This window comes from Vicugna pacos, chromosome 18 (assembly GCF_048564905.1).
Source record: "Vicugna pacos chromosome 18, VicPac4, whole genome shotgun sequence".
NCBI classification, from domain to species: Eukaryota; Metazoa; Chordata; class Mammalia; order Artiodactyla; family Camelidae; genus Vicugna; species Vicugna pacos.
In genome coordinates, this window is record NC_133004.1 from 39,885,431 (window position 1) to 39,911,550 (window position 26,120).

Genomic DNA, 26,120 nt, shown 5'->3' on the forward strand with positions numbered 1-26,120 from the left:
GCAACAAGTACGAAGCCCCAAGCTTCCACTCAAACAGGGCACCCGATAGTGGCACCCTGCCAATGTACATTTGCAAACAGGAGGGACACTGGAAATACGTCCCATCCTAAGATTCTGGAAGAAGGTAAACAACAGGTGGCACACTGGATGCCTGAGCTAACTGAGCAAGTCAGCAGCCGAGGATGAGGAGGCCCAGAGGCTCCTTTAAATCCCGAGCCTGTCAACATCTCTCATGTGGAGTCCCAGGTGACTATGACAGTGGGCCACTTGGCCATTAAAAAAAAATTTTTTTTAAATTGAAGTACAGTTTTTTTTTAATAGACTATTTTTTTTTAAAAAATTTTTTGGGGTAATTAGGCTTATTTATTTATTTAGAGGAGGTACTGGCGATTGAACCCAGGACCTCATGCATGCTATGCATGCGCTCTACCATTTGAGCTATACCCTCCCCTCTGGCCATTTTTTTTGTTTTAATTTAAGCATAGTCAGTTTACAATGTGTCAATTTTTGGTGTACAGCATAATGTTTGTCATACATACATTCATTTTCATATTATTTTTCATTATAGATTGCTACAAGATACTGAATATAGTTCCCTATGCTATACAGTAGAAACCTGTTTATCTATCTTACATATAATAGTATGTGCAAATCCCGAAATGCCAATTTATCCCTTCCCACTCCCTTTCCCTCTGGAAACCATGTTTGTTTTCCTGTCTGGGAGCCTATTTCTGTTTTGTAAGTAAATTCATTTGTGTTTCAGAATACAGTCTTGACTTTGAACTTTTGGGTTGAATGAGGCTCTAAGGTGTCCAAGTAAAAGGGGACAGAGTTCTAAGTCTTCTGTTAAAATACTGGGGTTTTGAACTACCAGAAGGACCAAGACTTGCTCCCTGACGGGAGGGAAGCTCTAGCCAGGGCTGCAGTTCCCACCATCAGGAGGCAATTGTGGGGATTCCTGGGAATAACTGGGTTCTGCCGCATTTGGAGCCCCAACTTTGGACTCAGAGCAAAACCACTTTAGGAAGCTCTCAGAGGAGGAGACAATGAATCTCTAGACAGAAATCTTGGAAGAATAAACATCCAGAAGACCAGTTCCATCCTTCCTGGACTAGACCTTGTGAGGAATGTGATGGGAAATGGAAAGTAAGCTGCAGAGGACAACGGTGGACAGAGATCATCTAAACCTTGGCTGGTTCCAGACCCCCTACGCCGACTCCTTCAAGTGGGCAAGTGAACCCCTAACAGACCTTAAGCTGCTTTTCAGAAAGAGGCCGCAAGAAAGAAACTAAGGCTTGGAAGGACAACTCAGTGGTGAGGACTTGGCAAACTTGGGCAAAAGCAGGTAATCTCTCTAGCTGGTGAACGTTGTTACCAAACCCTTTTTCTGTACTGGATCATGCTGATTCCTTGGTCATGCCTGCCATTAATTTTCTGACTGTTCCTAACTTCACTGTGACTTCTGATGTGACATACTGGATTAGGCTAATCAACAGAATTTCCTGTCCTCTGCTTTTCCTCCTCTAAGCTGAAATTTGGTCCCTATGTCCTCAGATTTTAAAAAAGTGGGGAGAATATAGCTCAGTGGTAGAGTGCATGCCTAGCATGCGTGAGGTCCTGGGTTCAACCCCCAGTACCTCCACTAAAAAAACTAATTGCCTGCCCTATCCCCCAAAACTCCCCCCAAAGAAAAGACCCTGGAGCCTACCCTGGCAAGTTTCTATTCGGTGAGGATACTGTAGAAACCATACTTATTTTTCCCAGCCTGTGTTCCTTCCATATTTAGTATCTAAGTGTTTCAGCCAAACTGATAATGATCGGGACACTCCAGCATGTAAAAATGTGAGACACCGACCTCTGGCTTGACAACGTCCTGGATATAAAATCCCTAAAAAAGCCTAAAGTTTAACAATGTGTGCCCCCTCAGGGTACATCTTCACGGTTTTAATGACCAATCTTGGGCCTATGACAGCTGGCACATAGGTGGTATTTGTTTATTGCTATCAGAATGCTAACTTGAAACTCAGAACAAGAGAATGTTTTCAAATGAGTGCCAGTTTCATTCCTCCAGGCCTTGTTAGGGTCAGGAAGTAACCAGAGCAGTCAACGCCCCCTCATCCCTCAAGACAGGAATGAACAAAAGATAGGAGGGACTGGAACTGTGGGTAATGACCAGTCAAGTCCATTTCACCTGCCTTCACTAGTCAAGGTCATTTGTTTTAGGACTTGCATGTCCTCCAGGCAGCAGGTGGGCTACACAAGGTTTGCCCCAGTTGTTTTCCAGGAGCTTGGAGTCAGCTGTGTCTGGTTTGAGCTGAGCTAGTTAAGACTGGATAGGACCACTGAGCCGCCAACTGGGCTGTGTGTCTGCTTGGTGACCTCTTGATGCCAAGCGGCCACCCCCACATTGTGTTAAGCACCTCCATTTTTGACCGTGCAGAGGCTTGAAGCTTAGATACACCTGCACAGAATGATGGTCACTGCACCTTTCCCCAGCCACCTAGCCCCATGCCTCACAAGCCTCAGACTGCCTTGCTTCTTTATTCTTTATCCCATAAATACCTGGAGCCCCTTGCCTTCTAGGAGGTGAATCTGAGACTTATTCTGTCTCCTTGCTTGGCTGCCCGGCTCCCTTTGCTACAAACCCTGGCACCTCGATGTCCTGGCTTGCTGTATCCTGGTTTGGTAACAGTCACAAGGGCATTACTTAATGATTCTTCCCCAATCACGGCTTTTTTTGAGGGGTGAGTGTCTCACCCCCTTCTCACTGATGACATCTAATTATTCCCTTTTCCCAAACGATACCCTGAAGAAATGAAACTGAGCAGGATCCTGGGGGGCCTCCTGGGGACAGGGCACCCCCAACGTCCCCCACCTCTTGTCTGTAGAAAAACTCCAGTTTACTAGGCCTTCCCTGAGTTCCCAAGGGTAAATTTAATCAGAAGTGAGAAAATGCAGAAACAAAGGAAAGCAGTCAAGCAAGAAAAAATCATAGTTTAGCCACAAAACAAAGTCAAGGACCTTTTAGTTCCTCCTCAATCCTAATTCAATTGAACTGTTTTCCAAATGTCTGTCTCCCTACCAAACGGGAAAGCTGTTTCACTTCTAACCCCAGTATTCAGGATAGAAGAAAATTCTCTAGTGAAATTAAGAGTAACTACTCAGGACATGTATCACTGCTTGCTTCAAGTCTACTCCTAAAAGTGTACGTACAATGTTCGTGTGACAGTTTAATATAACTGATAAAATGTATAGCCTGTAAAATGTTCACTGTCCAAGTTTCCCCTGATGTGGATAACTAGGCAAATATATGTAAACAAAAAAGAGGCCTAGCATGGAGGGATGTGATGGACCCAGGGCAAGCGGAAACCACCCTGGCATCCAGCACCAAATGTTTTGATTATCAATGCTTTCTAACACTTGCAAACAAAAAGGGGGAAAATGATGGAGGAAATGTTCGCATATTGAGGTGTGGAGCAGTCATCCTGGCTTATACATGACTTACCTCAGGCCACAAAACAGGCTGTTCTAACTTTACCAAACATACACTGTCTGCTTTAAAGAAAAGAATACATTTAAAAAATCAAAATGAATTAACTGTGGTTCAGGCATCCAAAATGATCTCTGGGTGGCCATTATGGATCTGGTTTCAGACATGTTCCTGTGTTACTGAGAACGTGAATTTTCTCAATTGTATCTGAGTCAAAGACACCACCAGCCATTCTCAGAACAACGTTAGCTGTTAACTGCAGCTTTGTGGTTGCTCTCCTCTAGTAACTCTAAAACCGTTCTCTTCAGGAACAGCAAGAAAGGAGAAGGCTTGGGGTGCAACCTTCCAGCAGAAGGCAACTAGACTCTTCAGTCAGACTAGTATTAGATAATAAAATTGCTTTAAATTATATTTTGACAACAAAAAAACATGTGTAGTGGCCAATAGCTCCCTGTATATATTATACCCCTGGAGAAGCAGAAATCCAAATAAACAGAATTAATTCAAAAGGGTACTTGATTACAGAAAGTACATAAAGAGGACCCACCCCAAAACTTACTTTCCTGGTTGCCATCTGGACTAGGAGGACTCTTGGGGCACCCAACAAAGTAACGTGTCTGCTCGTTTTCAAGTGTCTGTCCAGGTGCTAGACAAACCGATCAAAGAGAGGTAATGTTTTCATAATACAAAATAATGACGCTAAGCAACTTGAGAGTGCTTAAAAATGCAAGTCAGTGACTCTCTTCTCTATAATTCTGAAAAAGTGACCTTGTCCTTCAGTCAGCACCAGTAGCCAGAGTGGTCATGGCCCCTGTTCTTTCAGGATTGAGAAGTAGTAAGTAAGAGACTGAAACCAAGCAAGACCCTGCAGCACCTCCATCCCCACCCCGTGGCCCATCTGTAGAAAAGCTTTAGCCTCTAAGGCCTTCCTTGCAGTTCCAAAGAGCAAATTTAATCAGACGTGAGAAAATGCACAAAGGAAAGCAGTCAAGCGACAATAGTTTAGCCCTATAATAAAGTCAAGGAGCTTTAGTTCCTCCTCAAGGGCTATAGGTAAATACTGAGCCACACCCTTGTTATTTTGCAGCTATTAAGACCCCCAACAGGTGGAGGAAGTTAACTGCATGCTGACCACCAGCACATAAACCCCAGCCAGACTGGTTGGAACCAGAAGGCTGTTGACTGAGATTCCTAAATCATCATCCTGCTATTCACCATCAACCAATCAGAACTGTACATGAGCTGCCCACACACCCTGTGACCCTCTCCCTCAGTCTTTAAAATTCCTTACCAGAAAGCCACTGGGGGGTTTGGGCAGCTCACGTTCAAAAGGCCCAGCCCCCATTACCACAACCTGGCGGCCATAGACGGGCTTTGCTGCGTGTTGGGTGAGTGCATCCACGTTTGTGTGGTAAACAGAAAGACCAAGAGTCATTCAACCTAAGGTGCTGCCAGCCCCCTAAAAATCACCAGAAACTGCTGCAGGACATTCTCCCCCGAACATCATCTTCTGACATCAAGTAAAGGTGAAAAAACAAACCTCCATCTGGCATCTTCCCATTTGTCTAGTCATTCCCCAACCTGTCCACACACACCTGCTGCGGTATCTCATTAAGATACCAGGTACCCCAGGCCTGAGGTCCCTGGCAGAGGCAGGGGGTGACTTGCCCAAAGCTTCCTGTCTCGTCAGGGTCAGGACTCAAACCCAGGGCTCCAGGTTCCACACTCCGGCCCCCTCAACAGCCTCCAGTGCGTGAGAGAATGCCCACAGGATCCAGGCTGCAAATTCAAAGCAGGAGTTATGACACATACTGTGGGGGGAGAAAAGGAAACCAACAGTTCAAAGATAGGACACAAAACTGACTAGCCAGACCCTGATGAAAGAGGAACATGGCTTTCAAAATGTACAGTCAGGGTGTGTGCTAATTTATTAGGGCTGACTCTCCACTTCAGCTTCCTGGGAAAGAAAAATTCCTGTGACTTGAACTGAGGAAAGACAGAAGCTATCACAGATGTCACATGGCTCAGGGTAGGGCCAGGGAACGAAAAAAAAAGATGTTTCTCAGTGGCTTTGAGTGAAGGGAAACTATTTTTCTTAATTGTATCAAACTCCATAAAAGGTACAAAATAAACCTAGAAACTTGGAGATATCCAAAAAGTGAGCAAAGGCTCTAATTAGAAACCATCTCTCCTTTCTGTTGGCCTGAAAGTTGCCCTCAGTCACCTCTCATTTTCTGTTTAGAGCCCCTTTACCTCCAGATGAACATACAGCTTTTGGCCAATTCATCCGCCTCCCTGCAGTGCAGTGAGGATTCATTCCCCGGATCATCTGCTCTGGTCCAGCCCCACCTGGATTCTCTACCTGCTTATTGTCACACATCAAGGTCCTCTCTTCTAGCTCGGCCCATGGTTAAGTCCTACGTCCCCCTTTGCACTGTGTGCTGGGAGCTGCTGGGTGGGAGCACGCCTTCTGGGGTGCAGTGTGCACCCTCTGCTGAAGGAGAGGGAGGCCGTGCGCCCTGCACTGCGAGTTAGCTCCAGGGCCAAGGCCATTTCTGTATGGGTCTAGGAACAGGCCCTGTTCCCATCATGTCATTCACAGCCTTCATGACAGCTTCTGCAATCATATCACCGGTCTGAACAAAACCTGAAGTTTTTTGTTCTTTACTGAATAAACATTTCCTTTCAGAAGCCAGCCCCAAACTCATCACCATCCAATTATGTGAGAACAGGCACCAGTGGTTCACAGGTTATACATTTTCCTTCCTTTTAGCGGGAATGTGAACAAACCGTGCTTGGCAGTGCCCTCGAGTGTCCAGGAGACGGTCCTCTCTCCGATAGTGGGGCTGTGAGCCCTCTGATGGGTTCCCGCTTGCTTCTATCCATCAAGGCTTTGGTAGGGAAACTGAGCTGAAACAGAGGTCCCTTCCCCTCGGGGCGTGTGGAGGGTTTCCTGAGGCCCAGTCACAGAACGGGCCACGCTCCTGACAGCTGCTGTGGCAACATTGTCACCGCCCCATGATGAAGCTGGGCTGGTCCTCCTCTTCCTCCTCCGTTTCAGATGCCTCCTCAGAGCTACTGGATCGCTGCTCCTGGGACTGACTGGATCCTGACAGCAGACGACATTTGCATTAGGGATACACACATTCACTCAGAAGCAAGGGGCACTTTAACAAAGACTTGCTGAAGAGAACCCAGGAACCAGTTGTTTCTGGACTGCACAGTGAGAAGCCAGAGCGGCAGTCAAGACCGTCAGTCCCCAACGCCACTTCCGGACATAAAGGGCCAGTTACAGAACTGACCCACCACTGCTGCTGGGTGGACCTCGTCCTGACAAAAAGGTCCAGCACACACGAGATCCTGATGCCCCATAAACTGGGCCTCAGTGCTTTTTATATGCCCGCACCACTCTCCCTGCAAAGTCCATCACCTTGGCAGGGCAACATTCCCAACAGCCCTTTAACATTTAACACTCCTGCTGACATCTCTGGCTCTCACCCCAGTCTGCAAAAGGATTTTCAAAAACTGTGTAGCAGAGGGCTCTGCCCACAACAAATATGCCAGCCTCCCAGCTCTTCCTACAGCCCCAGAAACCCTCTGACACTCCACGCGCAGCTCTGAATCCCAGTGTCTCCCCTGGCATGACTACTAGTACCCACGGTGCAGATGAGTGGGCCAAAAACAGAGCACAAAGACAACTTGTTCCCAACTCCTCCCTGCCACCCCTCCCTGGGATCAGGGCAGTGGGCGACAGCTGGAACGAGGGAGAACCAGAGCCTACAAGGCAGTACCAGTCCTCTGGCTCACAGGCCATTCCAGGCAGCCACTTGCAGGCACAGTGGGCTCACCTGGGCCCCCTCCTGCGCACGTGCAGGAACTCACTCCAGCACCAGAGCCCACGGACACCCAGAGCTTTGCTAGTGCTGTCATCTCAGGGCCAGACAGAGAGCTTCAAGACGGGAGGCCTTGGGGTGCCCAGGGCGCAGCACAGTCTCAAATTCACCTTCACACCCTAGGGCAGGACACTAAAGCACACTCATGGCAGTGGGTTGAAATCAGCTCTATTTAATTTAGGATCCTCCTCCTTCTCAACCTCATGCCAAAAAGAATGAGAAGCTCTGAAAGTACACAGGATGAGCATGCTTCAGCAGCTAAGGTTTGCTGAACACTGTGCCAGGCACTGGGCTAAGTCTTTGCATACACTTGCTGTCCTGTCTAGTTCTAAGGACGGTCTATGAGATAAGTATCGCCACTATATATCCATTTCAGAGGTGAGGAATGAAGCTCAGTGAGGTTAAGTAATCTGCTACCCAAGGCCTCATAATCAGCAAAACCAGTACCCAGGTTTCAAACCTGGACTGACTTTCTAAGCCTCTGCCTACCTTGCTTGCAGAAATGCAATAAGGAAACAGAGGCAAAAGAAAAATGAGGTGAAAACAGGAATGAGGTCAGCACACGGGATGGGTGAGCAAAATGTGGTCCAGCCACGTGGTGCAAAGATTCAGCCCCAAAAAGGAAGGAAATTCTGACACAGACTGCAACATGGATGAACCCCAAGGACGTTACTGTCAGTGAAACGGGCCAGTCACAGAACAGCAAGTTCTCTATGGTTCCTCTTACATGAGGTACTCAGAGTAGCAGATTCAGAGACAGAAAGAGAAGGGGGGCTGCCAGGTGCTGGGGGGAGCAGGGACCGGGGGTTGTTGTTGAACAGATAGCTTTCGTTTTACACGATGAAAAGCATCCTGAGGATAGATGATGATGTGATGACAACGGCTGCACAACAGTGTGACTAGTACCCCTGAACTGTACACTTAAAACTGGCTAAGATGGTACATTTTGTGTTATGTGTATTTTACCAAAATTTTAAACAAGAAAGAAAAAAGATAAAAGAAAAATTAAAAGAAAGAAAAAAGATGCTAAGGAGAGACTGAGTGAAAAACTAGAGACGGATCAAAAGCAAAGCTCGAGCTCCCTGGACCCCAGGGCCAGTACTCCCCACACCCCCGTGTCAGGGCGCGTGTGGAAAAGAACATTTCTATGGCGCGTGGGGCAACTGGTCCGAGGCCGTGGGCCCCGTCTCCACCCTGAAGGCGAGAGCATCAGGGTCTCTGCCACTTGGGTTCACTCCTCACACACCAGCTGGGGGCTCCGCTCTAGAATCTGGGCTCCAAGGCTGAAGCTGCTGATTATGTGTTTTGTTCCATAACTTAGTCACATTCTGTCAGCATCAAGCCTCTCTAAGAACCACCAACCATATCCACATAGGTCTGCGCACAGCAGAACGAGAGCATAGGATCTGACCGTTCCTTCTGATCTTAAAGAAACAGTAAAATGCTCATTAACGTGGATGTTTGTGGAATGGGGTGTTCTGGAGGCCCGAGATGCTGATTAACAGAGGAGGGCTCAAAGAATTTCTTGTGGCTGACAAACTCCTGAAAATGTAGTGCCTCCCTTAATAGTAAACACAGTTGATTCTGTGTGTAGGAGACGTTGTTGGGGCTTTGAAGTATCACTCTTAAAGAGGAGAAACCTAGGAATCTGGGGCTCATTCAAATCATTTGGTAATACAACAAAATTATTTCAGTCTCTAATAAAAAAGAAAAGGACTCTTGGAGAGATGGCTGATTCTAGGTGAGGGGCAGGAAATACTCAAGGTAAGTATGGACTACCTTGTGGTACCAGGAAGTCAGGAAGTGCTGTTAAAAACAAAACCCCCCAACACCCCACAATGATGGGAGAATGTAAAAGGAACACAGGAGCCAAATGAAAGAGCTCCCAATGGCCAAAGCTGGACCAGTCTGAGCAAGAAGAGTAGCACCGGGTTAAACCTGAAGTGCAAAATAAATATCCCTGAGTCCATGCTGGTATAAAGGAAGAAATGAGGGAGGAGAGGCAACCCTGTGCAGAAGAGTTCCCAGCAACTCACGCAGCCCCTCCATCCTCATGGAGGGAGTGCACAGCACCCCCACTCCTTCAGTGTGGGCTGCGCACAGTCACCACTTTCCGAAGTGCAAAGCGTGGGAAGGGGGAAGAAAAGAGCAACTTTAAGGTGGAGAACCCTGATGGGCACAGCCTGAGCAGCCGCTCAAGGTCAAATCCACAGTGACAAGTCATCTTGACAAGGATCCCGCCCTGACATAAGAATGGCACTTATCTCTGTGGTCTTCCTCCCCAAGATAAACAACTCCAGTCCAATCATGAGAAAAACATCAGAAAAATTCAAACTGAGGGACATTTGACACAACACCTGACCCTCAAACCTCTCAGGGTCATCAAAACAGAGTAAGAAACCGTCAGCGCCAATAGGAACCTAAGGATACATGATGAGTAAATGTAATGTGATATCCTGGATGGGATTCTGGAACAAGAAAAAGGCATTAGGTAAAAAAATTAAAGAAATGTAAAGTATGGGCTTTAACTAATACACGAATCAATATTGGTTTATCAGTTGTGACAAATGAACCACATTAACTTAAGACGTTAACAAGAAAAACTGGGTATATGGGAATTCTTTGTACTATACTATCTCTGCACTATTTCTATAAATCTAAAACCATTCTAAAACAGTTTTTTAATTAAAAAAAGAAGACTCTGCCTACCCTCATGGAACTGAGACTGCAGGTGAATAGATAAGCACATGATGTGATTTAGCAGATTCTATAACCAAGCATGTGCAAAACCCTCTGGGAGCAAGGTGGAGGCTGGGGTGGTGAGAGACGTTAGGAAAGACTTTACCAAGGGAGGAAGTGCAAGATGAGAAGCAGCTTTCCAGGCAGATGGGGAGTCAGGGAGCAAGAAAAAGAAAGAGCACAGAGGCCTGAGCACATACAGGGAGGTGGGAGAACAGAGGCGTAAGCTTGGCAAGAGCGGAGGAAACACGCAAGGGAGTGGCCAGAACACAATGGTGGAGACCCCAGCACCGGCGGAAATGAGGGGCTGCTGACGAGGGTTCAAGCAAGATCACCTCGTGGGTAAGCACAAGGCAGCGGAGACGCACCATCTGGGATCAGATCCCGGCCCCTCACTCACTCCCACTAGCTCTGCAGGTGCTGTTACCACTTGTTCCCTAGGATCCCTCAGTTGTAAGATGGGGATAACATCACTGCCTGTCTCACAGGGCCGCTGTGAGAATTATGTTAGCTAATACCTGCAAACCACTTAGAACTGGGGCTACATAATAAATGTTCAATAGATGCTAAATACTTATTATATTAGGAGGAGAACAAATGACAATCCAATCCCTGTTTTAACAAGAGCTTTGGAGGGAGGCTGTACAAGGTGGGTGGCGTGGGGGTCGGCGAGGAAGAGAGTGGAGGCTGCTACCATAGTTCTGCCAGATCAGGATCGATATTGTTATAAGGTTGTTACTAAACCCTCAATGAGACTTTGACTTCCTCTGAAGTCACATTCTTATTCCTGTGGAGGAATAATTTTTAAAAGCCAGTGCTGGCAAGGAGACAGTAAAAGTGTACACCATTGCACACTGCTGACAGCAGTAAAAACTGGTGCCATTCCTTCGGAAAGAAACTGGCAATACATTTCAAGAACTATGAAATCTTTTTGTACTCTGTGGTCTAGTAATTCCCACTGCTGGAAATTTATCTTAAGGAAATGACCCAGAAAGGGGGAAGGGAGACAGGTACATAAATTCAATAAAATATCTTCCAAAGAAGAAAAACACTGGAATCAATCCAGTATCTAACAAAAAGGGGAGGGTTAGGGATATCACGATATGTCAATTGCTGGATATTATGAGTCACTGAAACAATTATGAAGGACTGGAAATGCTTATAATGTTAAGTAAAAATAAGCAAAATGGAAAACTGTTCATACACTATAACGATATACAAATGACATGTGCATATGGAGAGATTAAAAGAAAATGGATAGGTGACAGATTAGGATGATGATGTTTGAGCTTTTATTACTTATACTATTGTTTACATAGTATCTTAAAATCTAGGAACCTGAGATTTTATTCACAGATCATAGGAATACTAGGTAAAACAGCACTGAGTTTTAAGTAGAACTGACATTAACTTTTTTTTAAAACTAGATGAGTGAACAGACTGGGGGGACAAAAATCCTTCCTTGTACTACGAAATTGCAAGGACATGTGAAAATATTTGTGATGCAATGTTATATGATAAAATTAGAACAACTATAAATATGGTAATTACATAAATAGGTTTATATAATAAATACTAAAAATTGAAATAAATATGAAAATGCTAGTGATTTTTTTTAGTAAGAATTATAGATAATTTAAATTTATGACTTTATTCTTTTCTGCATATTCTAAAAATTTCTAAAATGATCATATATTACCTTTATTCTCAAAAGACACAATGGATGTGGATAGTTTTCCAACATCGTATGTACAAGAATTTTGGCACTGAAACAACTAGTTCAATACAAAACAAACTGAGTGCCTTCTGAGCATCAGGTCCTACTTGAGATATGAATCTTATTGCTTGAGAAAATTTTGTCCCCCTCCCCCACCAGGGAACATGTGGCAAAGCCTGGAGACATTTTCAATTGTCAGCGACTGAGGGGAGGATGGGTGCTGCTGGCATGTAGTGGGTAGAAGCCATGATGTTGTTCAATATCCTACAATGAACAGGATATAATCCCTTACAACAGAGAATTATCTGGTCCAAAGCATCAAGAGTGCTGAGGCTGAGAAACTGCTTTTTTCCCCACCCAGTCTTTTGGGGTTTTTTTTGGAGTTTTTTTTTTCCCCTTCACTCAGTTTTGAAATGATGACTACAATAGGTTTAGTGAACATCTATCATCTCACATAGATACAATATTAAAGTAGAAGAAATTTTTTTCCTTTTGATGAGAACTCTCTTAACAACGTTCATTTATAATGTAAAGCAGTGTTAATTATCTTTGTCACGTTGTACATTACAGCCTCAGTACTTATTTATTTGTAACCAGAAGTTTATACCTTTTGACTAGATGAAGATCTAATTCCCCTTCCTCCTACCCGCTTGCCTCTGCAGCCACAAATCTGGTCTTTTTTCTATGAGTTTGTTCGTTCGTTTATTCTGAAGTATAATTGACCCAGAATTCTACATCAGTTCCTGGGACACAACGCAGTGATTTGATATATCTATACACTTCAAAATGACCACCATGATAAGTCCAGCTGTCATATGTCACCATACAAAAACATTAGTTATTGACTATATTCCCCACACTATATATTTCATACCTGTGGCTCATTTATTTTGTAACAGGAAGTTAGTTACCTCCACGTCCCTTACCACTTCTTTTCTCCTCCCCAACCTTAAGAAACTGCTCTTGATGTACTTAGTCACTTAAGATCACCCTGGGTTTCTTTGGTAGACAGGCCTACGTCAAAACAAGTAACACTGGCATTAGAATACATCGTTTTGGGGGTTCAGGGCTTGGGGGTTCAGGGCTTCATGATAATCCAAATTGCCTTCATGCCGTCCTGTGGTATCATTCAGACATGAGTCCGACATCACAGGGCGTTCTTCACTGAACTGCTAGACCGGCATGGACAACAAGGGAGGACTCCAACAGAACGGGACTCCTAGCCACTGCCCCTTACCACTTCTTAGGAGAAGAGCCAAAAACCCTGAGTGATTTATCTCCACCAGAACCCGGCGATGCACAGAAGCCACCTTGTGGCACAACTGAGTATCACCACATTAAGTTTCTATTCATTTCAGTCACCAAGAAAATCTATTTTCTCTTAAATAAATCTATTTTCTCTTAAAATAAGGAAACTGAGAGGGCGAGGTAAAAGGCACACAAACCATTTTTATGAATTTATCTTTATAGCACTCTCTATCCTGCTCATTTGGTGCAAAGCACATGCAACCATGTATCATTACTACTCATTTTTTAGTATATACAGATGCAAACTTCACACGTGTTAAGAGCAGGGCCCAGGGACCATAAAGTTTTTCAGATTTGCCTGACTCCAGCTCACAGCCCATATAGAAACTGAGAGGAAATTTCACAAAATAGTTATTCAGGGTGTGATGCACTCTGCTCTTTTCTAGTCTATTCTTTTCATGGAAAAACATCTGCAACTTCTAAACTGATTTCATGACCCAGGAGTCAAGGATCACAGCCCTCAGTTTGAAAAAACACTGTGCTGCTCTGATGCAACGTGGACACCAACATTTATCCTTTGACAGAACTGAAGCTCAGGGCAGGGGGAGGCCCAGTGAGAGGGCACAAGACTGTTTTAAACAGGTTGGAAGGTCTGGATGAAATCTATCTGAAAGCACTAAAATCAGCTCTGTGACTGCATATATTCTTCATAGCCTTGGGCAAACTAAAGAAAGGGGACTGGAAATTGCATGATCACATGCACCTAATGTTGAAAAGGAGCTAGAAATGGAGGATTTAAGAAATATCAGCTCTGTGATGTTGCCACCTGTCTCTTTCAATTATAGAACCGATTACTAAAAAGTAAATATGTGATTCCAAAGACCCATTACAGGCTCATTAAGTACAAACTTGGAGCAAACTAACCTCAGTTTCTTGTTCTGAAAAGCTTCTTAGATTTACTGGTGAGGGAACCAACCCTCCATCCTGTCCCCCAAATATGGTATATCTGCATTACAGCAAGGTGTTTGGCAAAGTTATCAAACAGTGGAATTTTAGATCTAGAAAACACTTATAAGCTACAAAACCCCTCAAACCTCAGGAGATGCTTGAGGTCAGGGTGAGCCAGGGTGTGAGCTGAGCTTAGAACCTACGTCTACTGTACTTACTCCATGACCTCAAATTACCTTTCAGTTTCCTATGACACCTCTTGGGTAAGATGAAAGATGAGTGAGTCTGGCCAATTCTTAGCTGAAGAATAACTCCACCCAAAAGTTTCAGTGAACAGGTCCATGTTGGCCTAAGTGGAGCTCTCTAGTGGATGCTGGAGGGCTCTGGCCCTGGCCCAGTCTGGCTCAGCATTTTAACCCATGAGAAAGGTGTGTCTATCAAACCTGCCCATGACAATAACCTAAAGACATGGTAACATGCTGAATTCCAGAACCAGGATCAATAGAGCCAGTAACACCAAGATGAAATACCAAAGAGCTAAATGTAAAGTTCTATAATTAGATTAAGAAAAAACAAATAGAGGGTGGGTTTCAGGTGAGACAGAACAAGCACATTTGACCCAGTTTTTTGACTGAACACAGCTACAGAACCTGGACAGAATGCACGGGCCCTGAAAGTAAGCAGACTGGGGGAAAAGACCAGAATACAAAGTACCAATGGAGCAATACTGTGCTTCCTGTTTTTCTTCCCCTCCAGTACTCCCCAGCCTGGACTCAGGGTGATCCAATACACAGAAGTGGAGACTGAACACATCCAGAGTTCTAAGACAAACCTTCTAGTTCTAGTTCGAGGACTAAGAAAGTGAACTCCCAATGCTCAGAGTGAAGGAAATTCTTTTGTTTCTCCTCTCTTCTCCATTCTCTCACACCTTAGCTCTCAGGTAATCCTTCCAGTGTCAGAATGGCATCAGTGACTGCGGTGGCAATGGGGGCCTGCAGGCACAAAAATTTTGAAGGAGGGGAAATTTTTTCTCTGATCAGAGGAGCTGTGGTCCTAAGATGGCTGGGAAAACCCTGCTGTTTTTCTTCTCTGACCTCCCACCACTCAGCCCTGCATGCAGGTGCAGCTGTAGAAGTATGTGGCAGAGAGTGTAACTAAAGCCCCAGCTTTCTGTCTGGAGGTCTGAAAAGGGGAGACCCAGGAAACCAGACACTACAGGGGAGGTCATGGAGAGAGAGCAGATTAGAATAGACACCAGAAAGTTGTTTATAACCCTCTGGGCTCACTCTGACAGCACACGCATGAATGCCAAACACTTTGAGAACTCAAAGAACTAAACCCTGACTGGCCATGGGGTGACACACGCAGGACACATCTGGAGGGCACAGCAAAGCTTTAAAAACCGAACTGACAGTGGAACCACAATCCACAGAAGGCTGGTCAGAACCTGTGTCCTGAACACAACCAGGTTGTCTGCTAAAACAAGTATCAGCAAGACCAGAGCATCATTATGTAATACTTAAACTATCCAGAATACACAGAAAATCACTCAGTATATGAAGAATCAGGAAAATCTCAACTTGTGTGGGGAAAGACAATCCACAAATGCCGATGTCAAGACGATCCAGGTGTTGGAATTACCAAGTGCTATAAAGCAGCTGTTTAAAAATATTTTTCCAGGAAATAACTGGACACTCTTGAAACAAATGAAAAGATAGAAGACTGCAGCAGAGAAATAGAAGGTATAAAGAAGAATTGAATGGAAATCGCAAAACTTTTCTGAAAAACATAATTCACTGGATAGAATCAATTACAGAATGGAGATAACACAGGAGAGAGACGGCTCGAAGTCAGATCAATAGGAATTATCCAATATGAACAACAGGGGACAAAAAAAGATTGGGGACAAAAAAAGATTGGGAAAAAGAAAATCCCAAATCTGACAGAGACACATGCTTACAGATTCAAGTAGCTCAGTGAAATCCAAACCCAACTCCAGGATAAACCCAAGGAAATTCATGTGCAGTCACATCATAATCAAATTCCTGACATCTAAGACAGAAATCCTGAAAGCAGTCAGAAAAAAATAATCAGAGGAGAACAATTTGAATAACTACATATTTTTTTAAAAAATTAGAAACCATGGAGGCCAGAGGGAATGGAACAGCATTTCTAAAGTGCTGAAACAAAAAACTGCCAGCTTGGAATTCTACATCTAATGAGAATGTCCTTTAGGAATGAAGGTGAACTAAAGATAGCCGCATGTGAAGAAAAGCTAAGATAATTCAAAGCCAGCAGACTTGCTCTAACTGAGTGACTAAAACAAGTTCTTTGGATAAAAGGGAAATGATACCAGATGGAAGTCTGGAACAACAGGAACAAAGAAAAAGCAAGAGAAATGATAACTATCGGTTACTAGTCAAGATTATTCTCATCTTGGCGGAGGGTATAGCTCAGTGGTAGAGTGCATGCTTAGCATGCACAAGGTCCTGGGTTCAATCTCCAGTACCTCCATTAAAAAAAAATTAATAAACTTAATTGCCTTCCCGTAAAAAGCTTAAAAAATGAATAAAACAAAAAGACTATTCTCCTCTTGAGATCTTTGAAATACATTTGATGATTGGACACAAAAACAGTAACATTATAAAAACAGAACTACCATCTGATCCAGCAATTAAACTTCTGTGTGTTTATCTGAAGAAAATGAAAACACTAATTCAAAAAGATTTATGCACCTCAGTGTTCACTGCAGCATTATTTACAATAGCCAAGATATGGAAGCAACCTAAGTGTCCACTGACAGAGGAACGGATAAAGATGTACACACACACACACCAATAGATGAATGGATAAAGATGTATGCATACACACACACACACACACACACACACACACACACACACACACACACACAGGAATATTACTCAGCCATAAAAAAGAATGAAATCTTGTCATTTGCAACAGCATGGATGAACCTGGATAATATTATGCTAAATGAAGTAAGTCAGACAGAGAAAGACAAATACTGCGTGTTTTAACTTATATGTGGAATCTAAAAACAAAACAAAACAAACAAAAAAACCTGGAAACAGACTCACTGCTACAGAGAACAAACTAGTGGCTGCCAGAGGGAAGGAGTGTGGGGGAATGGGCAAAATAGGTGAAGGGGATTAAGATGTACAAACTACCAGTTATATACTAAATAACTCACAGGGATGTAATATACAGCATAGAGAATACAGCCAAAAATAACTGTATGATGCATAATCTATGGAAGTAAATCACTATGTTGTACACCTGAAACTGAAATAATATTAAGTCAATTACATTTCAATTAAAAAAAAAGTAACTATCTGATGGGGTTTTCAATGTATGCAGGTGTAATGTCTAAGACAACTACAACATAAAGAGTAAAGAAATTTATGTGATGAAGTTTCTACATTCTACTTAAAGTGGTGAAATCCTGATTCCAAGTAGACCATGAAAGTAGTATGTATATAATAATCCCTAGAGGAACAACTTTTTGAAAAACTATGAAAAGGGAAACAGTTAAAAACACAATAGATTAAAAAAAAAACCAAACCCCCAAAACACACAACAGATAAAATGGAATAATAAATATGTTCAAATAATCCAAAAGGGAGAGAAGGAGAAATAGAGGAAGAAAAAACAGAGGGAACAACAACAAAAAACCCCCAAAATGTAACCCTAAAACCCAAAAATATCAAATACACAGATTGTCAGAAAGGGTAAAAAACACGACCCAAACATTTGATGTCTGTAGGAAACATATTTCAAACATAGGTAGGTTAAAATTTAAAGGGATGACAACACTTTCAGAATGGCTAAGACCCCTTAAAAACCTGCTTCTCCATAAAAGCAGCAGACTTGTCAAGAACACTGACAATAATCACCAAAATCAACTTCTCTAGAACTCTGGAAATGTTCTTTGGATTGTTTGATAGAAATGGTTGAATTTTGGTAAGAAGAGCAAGTTTTGTGGTGTTTTAACTTGCTCTATTTCCTCACCCCTCTCCCCAGATCTAAGGCAGCCTCCCAAATCAACAGCCTCATAATCACAGGAGCTGTGAAAACCAGCAGCCTCGCAGCCACTGGAAGAGGTAAAGTGCGTTGGGAGCTCCTCAGAAGTCACATACCCTGAGTACTGTCCCTATCTGACCTGTCTGGCAGCTTCCTGGAAACTTGACTCGCAAGGCTTGTCTTTATTTGAACTGACTCAGTAAGAACAGTCTCTTCCCCAAGGTATTTGTCAAAAACAATCAGTGGCGACTGTTTAACATCATACCTGCCTGAGGCAGTGATAACAGTTGAAGCAAACAAGAAACTGACCAAAAACTGAAGAGGAAAAGCTGGTACTCAGGAAGGCCACATGCATGTAAGAGCATGTACATGTCTGAGAAAGACAAGTGATGGCCCTCATCTCACCTCTGGCTGACCTTGAGGCTCTGTGTGAGGAGGAAGTGAAGGCTAAGGCAAAACTGTGAACTGCAATGCCAGAATGTTGAAGGCATGCTCCACCACACACAAAGATCCCACTGGCAAAGACTGGGAGACTTACTGGTTCAAGGTATTTCAGGAAATCTCTATTCTTCAGATGACCACTAAGCTAACCAAGCAGAGGCTTCAGTGGCCACACACAACAAAGAATATAGGCTTTACAGAATTCGTTCAGAAAAGTCATTAAACACATTAAAGAGCAACAAAAACAAGCAGGAAAAACAACAAACCCTGTGGAGGGAGGGTCAAATTACCCAGAGCCAAGGAGACGTTTCTATTTCCCAATATAATGGGGTCCAAGCCACAGTATCTCCTTCTACAGAACATAGGACCGGCACCTGTGCCCAATCCTCCTGCCTTTGAACCATGTACTTCCACATTCCTGTGTGTGTGGTGAGGGGAAGGGCAGGGAAAGTGATGAGTTGGTTTATTTGAGGGATGAGGTCCCAGCCATCACATTTTGGCATTGTAAAATAATCTCTTCTAGGAAATGTCAGGGAAAAGGCTATATATAGTATGTCATACAGTATATTTACAACTCACGAGGAAACTGGTCCTGGAAGAGGCTAACCATATTTCAGTATGTCAATGCAAGTCTGATTTTATCTAAGACCAAAAATCATGACTGCCCAATCACGAACCATGTCCAGTCAATCAGGGAACAGCCACCGATTCAGTAATGTGGTGACCAGTTGTCATTTTTTGGGTCTCTTAGCATCCTTCGTCCTTTTCATTTGGGGCCCCTCTCTCCCTGATTCTCAGCTCAGGGGCTCCAAAGGGAGTGGCTGGCACAGCTGGCCTTGTGATGGGATCAGAGGTGGGCAGGACTGGCAATGCTGTGGGATGCTGACACATTATTCACCCCTATTTCTTCTTCTAACAAAATCTCAATTCTGTCTAGGGTGGCAATGTACCCAGCTCCCAGTAATGGATCACAACAGGTTAAAGACGGTCATAACAGTTCTGTTCTCTATTCATCTTGCCTGATGGCAGCAAAGGATGGCAAGTGATCTTATACTGACCAATGAGATATAAGGTGATATCTGATGGGCACTTCTGGGGATCTTTGGCTCTTCAGTTTACAAAAAAAAAAAAAGAGAAATACCACTTTTTTCCCCTCTTCTTCCTGCTTTAAACATAAGTATGGTGCCAGGACCTGCAGCAGACATCTCATGCCCACAGGATAAAGGCCAAGAGGACTGCAGGGATGCTGGGCCTGATACTACTGAGCTGCTCAACCACACTGGGCTGCCACCTACCACCAGATTTCTTGTTATATGAGAAAAATAATTCCTCTTTAACTACTGCTAGTTGAGTTTTCTACTTCTTGCAGCCAAGACCATTCTTAACTGACTGTCAAGTCACTCAGTCAGAGCCAAAGAGACACAAAAACACTTTCACAAGGGACACTCCCTTAGTCTTTCCTACTGGTCAAGAATGAGCCAGGGTGCAGCCCAAAGGAGCTACAGGTACCTCACAACCACAAGGAGAAAATGAGCCTGCCTGAGGACAGGGAGCCAGGGGACAGAAGGAGACAGCAAATGGCATTAGAAGTCCTTTACTAGCTATGCCTGGAAGGAGGACTGTCCTGGATGCAACATGAGCCAGTATCTTTCTTTTTTGCTTAAACCAGTTTGGTTTCCTGACACTTGCAATTAAACAAGTCCTAACTAACAAAAACAAGCCCTCATTTCTTCAGTGGCCAGCCAACCAGCTCCAAACGCTAAATTTCATTCTTGACAGGTCAACCACTATGAGCAACACTGCAAATAGTCACAAAAGTGGGTACCACTCACCTTCTTTTTGTTTCTTCTGCTCAAGTTTCATTTTCTTTGCCAATAATTTCTTCTCTTTTAACTTCTGACTACAAATGTAAGATAAATACATAATTCCTTAACTACTTTATTTTATATTTTAGAAAATAAACATCTACTTACAGAATCTTTAGAGATTTAATAATTACAGAAACACTACAATAAAATGAAAGAAATACTTTCTCATGACTCTGCTACTCCAACATCATCGTTATCAAGTTGTTCCCTTCATGAATCAAGATCAAATCCTTAGGAACCCCCAGGTGATTAAAGCAATCCAGAAATACTGGAGATACTTCTTCATCCAAAGATATTTAGGGACTATTTTTTTTTTTAATGGAGCACTTCACAAACTTGCATGTCATCCTTGCGCAGAGGCCATACTAATCTTCTCTGCATTGTTCCAATTTTAGTATATGTGCTGCCTAAGTGAGCACTAGGGACTATTTTTAGAATCCTGCTCAGCTCTCTAAAAGTTGAGGGAGAATTTATTAGAACACACACACACACATGCACAGCCTGTATACTCATGTAATCACTTAGGGAGGTTAAGGAAAAAGCTAACTGGAAAGTTTGCTCACAGCACCTTGTTAAACCTGATGTCAAAACACAGACGTGAAGGAGACACAGAAATCCAGGTGATCATCAAAGTACTGACCTCCAAGCTTTGGAGAACCTGCAGCAAGCTGGGGGTCGGGGTGGGGGGCAATAAGTGATTGGATCTCTCTCCAGGTCCTGGAAGAAAAGCCATTCCTCTACTGGGGTGCTCCACCGTGGGTTTTAACACCCAAGACCTCTATGGGCCACACAGGTGAACTTCCGACTATAACAAGGACTCATCTACCAACTACCTACTTTTACATTTCCCACTCTAAGCCTCATTAGTTATGAGATGCCATAAAGCTCTCACCGCTTTTTCCGACGCTTTGCAGTCTGTTCCTCCGCGGCAATTTTATTCCTTTCTAGTCTTTTCTGAAACTCTGCATCCAATTTTTGCTACAAAAGAAAAAAACCAAAAAAACAAAAACATCACTTACACACTCTGGCCTGGGTATGCAAACTCTAGAAGTCACACCACTGGGGGTGCTATAGGCACACCCAGGTCTCCAGGGCCACTTTAAGAAGCTGACCTACAGATGGGGCAGGAAATCAATATATGGATCTCTGATGGTGAAGTAATAGTTCATTAAGATACCATTCATGCACAGGTAATTATGAGAAAGTATGAGAGGGAGCACACTGACTTCCTTGAAGGCAGAGGCAGCACTACTGGCTCTTGTTTAGCCAGGACCTTGGATAGTGTGATATTGTGACTTATAATAAGAAACATATATTTGGTCTTGGTTCATTGTTTTTGGCACATAACTCCTAGAACTTATAAATTTCCTATGTAAGAGCCACTGGGGGATCTTTTATTATAATATTTAGTTTTGTTCCCAGTTCCTAAAACAGCTCCAGAAATAAAGATGAAATAGGTACATTTGTTATTCATAAACAGTCCCTTTTGACCACAGGAGTTTGAGTGACTTTTGGAAGGCCCTTACGGAACAGGGCTGGTTGCCGGGGGAACTTTCAGCCTCACCTCCTTGACCTCCAGGAAGGGAGGGGGCCTGGAGGCCAAACTAATTACTAACGGTCAATGATTTAATCACGTCCACATTAATGAAGCCTCCAAATACCTCCAAAGGATGGGTTCTTCCTAGCAGCTCCCTCTTTCTAAGCCTCAGTTTCCTCATCTATAAAATTAAGGAAATAATTCCTCTTTCCCTGAGAATTTAGGAAGAATAATGAAATGCAGTAACTTACAAGGAAGCACTTTTAAACTACAAAGACAACTATTGATTAAAAAAGTGTCAGGGGGAGGGTATAGCTCAAGCTGTAGCGCACATGCTTCACATGCATGAGGTCCTGGGTTCAGTCCCTTGTACCTCATCTAAAAATAGATAAACAGACCTAATTACCTCCCCCCATAAAAAACAAACAAACAAACAAAGGCCAGCAGAAGAGGAAGAGGCAGCTTCAACACCTCTGCTGGTCTGCACTGCCAGGGCTGTGTGGATCTGCTTAGACTGACACAGAAACTCTGGGAGCAGAATTATGGAATAAAAAAGAAGGGTCTCCTTCCAAGAAGGGAATCAGCTTTAATCAGAGCTCAACTAGAAAGCAAACAACTTCAAGCTAAAAGCACCTGGTTTGTTTAGAAGGTGAGCTGCAAATGTCTGAAGCAGCTGCACTTTCCAAGTGACCTGGACAGAGCCCCCACTGGCTGCTGACCATGGCAAGGGCTCAAGCAGGAGTCAGATATGCTGTCAGTGGTGACACCCTATCAGTTGCTGTGGAAGGTGAGACTCCTCCCGCAACTCTTTTTTCTTCTAACTTCAGAGCCCGTCTTTCACATTGTGAAATGAAAACCCTTGTGTCTGTGTGGATTCAAAGTTTGTGAAACATTTTCCCATATTTTCTGAGTCATTAATCAATATATAAAAACTTCAGACTAACTGACAGCATTTGACACAGCCATCTGCTCTAGTTTCCTCTCCTCTAAGCAGTTTAAAAGTAAAAAATTAAAAAGTGCTTCTGTTAGTTTCTATACACGGAGTTTTGTTTATTCCTGGCAGTGACAAGTCCATCACAGTGACGGGGTACAGCTGTGTGACAAGCCACCTGAAATGAAACTTCTCACTGGAATTGAGAAGCAGCTGGAGAAGAACCACCAACACCTAGGGGCCGAGTAAAGGCTGTAGGACAACAGATATCAGGTGAAAATCACCAGGGCAATGATCCATTCTGTTCGAAAATCATAAAGATATTTTTCAAACTCAATTTTAGTCACTCCAATAAACTGTTAAAGAACCACCATCACCACACTGCAATAAAAAAAACTTGAAATATCTTTGAACAAATGTGGTGAGACATGTAAAATCTCCACAAATTATCACTGAGAGATACAAAAAGATTTAAACAAATGAAAAAGATAAAGTTTCTAGAGAGGATGACCAAATACTGTGACGTCCAATCTTATTCAAGTTAAGTTACAGATTCAATTTAATTCTAGTAAAAAAATCAAACAATTTTTGGTGTAGATAAAAGAACTCCAAAACTCAATTCCAAAAAGAAAACAAATGAAATGTCCCAAAGAGTATTTCTTAAAAGCAACAGGAGAGTTTCTAGCCATTCCCATCAAGCAATAGAAAGCTTAACAGTTCTTCCAGTACAATTTCTGAAGCAATTCTCAATTCTTAATCAATTATTATTTAACACCAATCATGAAGAAATACCAGTCTCAAAGATAAAAATCTAAGAGAGGCAAAAACACTTGAAAGCACATTACTACTCGCATCAAACACACAGCTAACTGGAATTATGGGCATTCAGCCAGAGAAAACTACAGAGAAATAATGATCCAAGTGGTGTGGGAGGTACTGCTTTCTACTCCATGGCAAATGGCCTGGGGTGGGGAGGGGACTCTGCTGTGCTCTCCACTGCCTGGAAGTCTCCCTCCCCTCATTTGTTTCCTAGTATGAGCATCTTGCTGGGCAGTGTCTGACCTATAAGTAACCTGGACTCTACTTGATGTCTGTTTCTCATCCTAACTTTATTTATTTAAAAAAATTTTGGGGGGAGGTAATTAGGTTTATTTACTTTTTTAATGGAGGTACCAGGGTTTGAACTCAGTATCTCCTGCATGCTAAGTATGTGCTCTACCTCTGAGCTATACCATTCCCCACCCAGTCCTAACTTAGAAGGCAGCCTTCACACAACCCGCAACCTGGTGGATCCACTTTTCTTCAAATGCTTTTTTCTAGAAGGTTTAAGTACCCATTGCCCAAACCCGGCTTCCTGCTTGCTGACCTTCTCAGCCATGGCATCCATGTAGTCCTGCCGCTGGTACTCTCTCCGGCGCAAGTGCCTGTACACATGGAACTCTCCGCTGCCAGCCCCAGCACTTGAACCTAAAGCCAGAATAGTCCAGAGCTCTTGATAAAATTCAGTTACCAAACACAAGCTACCCTTAATCAAAAGGAACCAAAGAAAGATACTAGAAGTAATGGAAGGAAATATGCCTACCCTATCCCCCACTGTACTCCAGAATCTAACACAGTGCCTGGCATATTGTAGGCATCATTAAATATCTGTTGCATGAATACTGTATTTGAAGTCGCTAAAAATTCCACTCTAATGCAGTAACGCAGCAGACTGGGGTTCAGAAACCAGAAACCTTGAAGAGAGCTGGTGACTTTTTCCCTCTGGAATGATTTCACATTTAACATGCTAGATCTCTACTCAGTAGAAAAGATGTCCGTGATATATTAAGTGAAAAAAGAGCAGGTTATCAGTATGGGCAGAACCATATTTCTGTAAGAACATTTCTTTTTAAGCATGAGTGGTTCTGATTGTAAAGGTATTTGGAAGGCTATATCAAAATGTTACAAACAGGATGATGGAATTACAGGTGGTCCTAATTTTTTTTACACCTGTTATTTATTCTTTATAATTAGTTATGTTAATTTACAACCCAACAAAATAAAACTATTTCCATTTTGAAAACACAAGATATTAAAAACAATACAGTAGAAAATTCTCTAATGTCAAACCATAAGCAACAATACCCCTTCACTGTAAGAGCAACATATTGGATCAATGGACTTTTTTTCTTCCTATCAGGTATGCAATTAACAGATATTAACTGCAGAGTTTTTACACCTACACTTAGAAAACTTTATTTACACACATACCCACATCCAAAAGACATTACCCATTACATCTCGGACAAATTCTGGGGGAGGTCGAGGTGCCCATTCGCTCATTTTTTCTGGAATTGGAACTGTTTTGTCCTGCAACATTTAAACACGAAAGCATTTGTATGGATAAACCTTCTGACAAAGTCTCATCTTTTATAACCAAGGAACTTTAACGGGACTAGTTAAGTAAGGCTGCTTTGCTCGTTGGACCCAAAGGTAAGTTTATTTCTTCCTTCTGCCTTCACTTCATCGTGTATACTCTGGGTCCTATCAGACCCCACAGCCTTGCCAGGGCTACATTCAACTACCCAGAGCAGAACTCAGAAACTTAAGTCCTCATTTAGGGCTGAAAACCTCCAACTTTAACACTTTTGTACGAGGAGAAGTAATCCTTTCTAGTCAAAGGTATAAGAGACCTTCTCATCCAACTGTTTTCATGACCGAGGGGAGTGATTTGCCCCATGTGTCTCGGCCAATGCCTCTCTAACAGTTGGTGGTGTTTAGAAGAAAATAAACCCTTGTGCTAACCCACGGATTCTATCTTTCCAGTCTAAGGCTTTTGTTCACAAAAAGTTAAACTGGGGGGAGTCTTAAAGCACGGGAAGCCGCTCCGCAGCGCCCTCACGCAGGCTAGGCTCTAACATAAGCCCAGAAGAAAACTATCTCGGGGCAGCCTACTCCTTCCTAAGGTGTGACCCTGGGGTTCAGGTATTTAGTTCCAGAGTTCGGAGGTGGGGAAAGTGGGCCCGCAGGCGCCCAGAGACGCCAGAACTGAAGGGGGTGGGACTCGGAATGACCGTCAGCCCGCGCCTTGTCTCACCGGGTTCTTCATGAGACGTTCCAGCTTGAGCTTCTGTTCCTCCGCCGCATTCTTCGGGATGACGAGGGCCTGCGGCTCTTTCTTGGGCCTCGGCGGTCGCACCGAGGAGGCCGCGGAGCTCGCCATAACGGCTCTACAGCTCGCCGGCTCCCCAAGAGAGCGGTGGTGGCGCGCGCGTATGACGACAGAGC

General features: G+C 43.4%; 1 protein-coding gene and 1 non-coding gene across 2 annotated transcripts; both read right to left on the reverse strand.

Annotated features, from left to right (window-relative positions):
• Nucleotides 1-6,138: 6,138 nt before the first annotated feature.
• On the reverse strand, nt 6,139-26,104 carry PRKRIP1 (PRKR interacting protein 1). The gene is made up of 6 exons (XM_006201403.4): nt 25,930-26,104; nt 25,124-25,202; nt 24,220-24,320; nt 21,278-21,363; nt 20,350-20,417; nt 6,139-6,599 (listed from the first exon to the last, which is right to left on the reverse strand). The coding sequence occupies exons 1-6, from the start codon at nt 26,053-26,055 to the stop codon at nt 6,499-6,501; spliced, it is 561 nt and encodes a 186-aa protein (XP_006201465.2). The 5' UTR covers nt 26,056-26,104; the 3' UTR covers nt 6,139-6,498.
• On the reverse strand, nt 20,698-20,804 carry LOC116284250 (U6 spliceosomal RNA). The gene has a single exon (XR_004194016.1). It is a non-coding gene; the product is annotated as a U6 spliceosomal RNA (small nuclear RNA).
• Nucleotides 26,105-26,120: the final 16 nt, after the last annotated feature.

Coding starts and splice junctions, on each gene's coding strand:
- PRKRIP1 (XM_006201403.4), bottom strand. CDS start 26,055: ATGGCGAGCTCCGCGGCCTCCTCGGTGCGACCGCCGAGGCCCAAGAAA. Junction 25,203..25,929: donor AACGTCTCATGAAGAACCCG/GTGAGACAAGGC, acceptor TAAATGTTGCAG/GACAAAACAGTTCCAATTCC. Junction 20,418..21,277: donor GCAAAGCGTCGGAAAAAGCG/GTGAGAGCTTTA, acceptor TTACATTTGTAG/TCAGAAGTTAAAAGAGAAGA.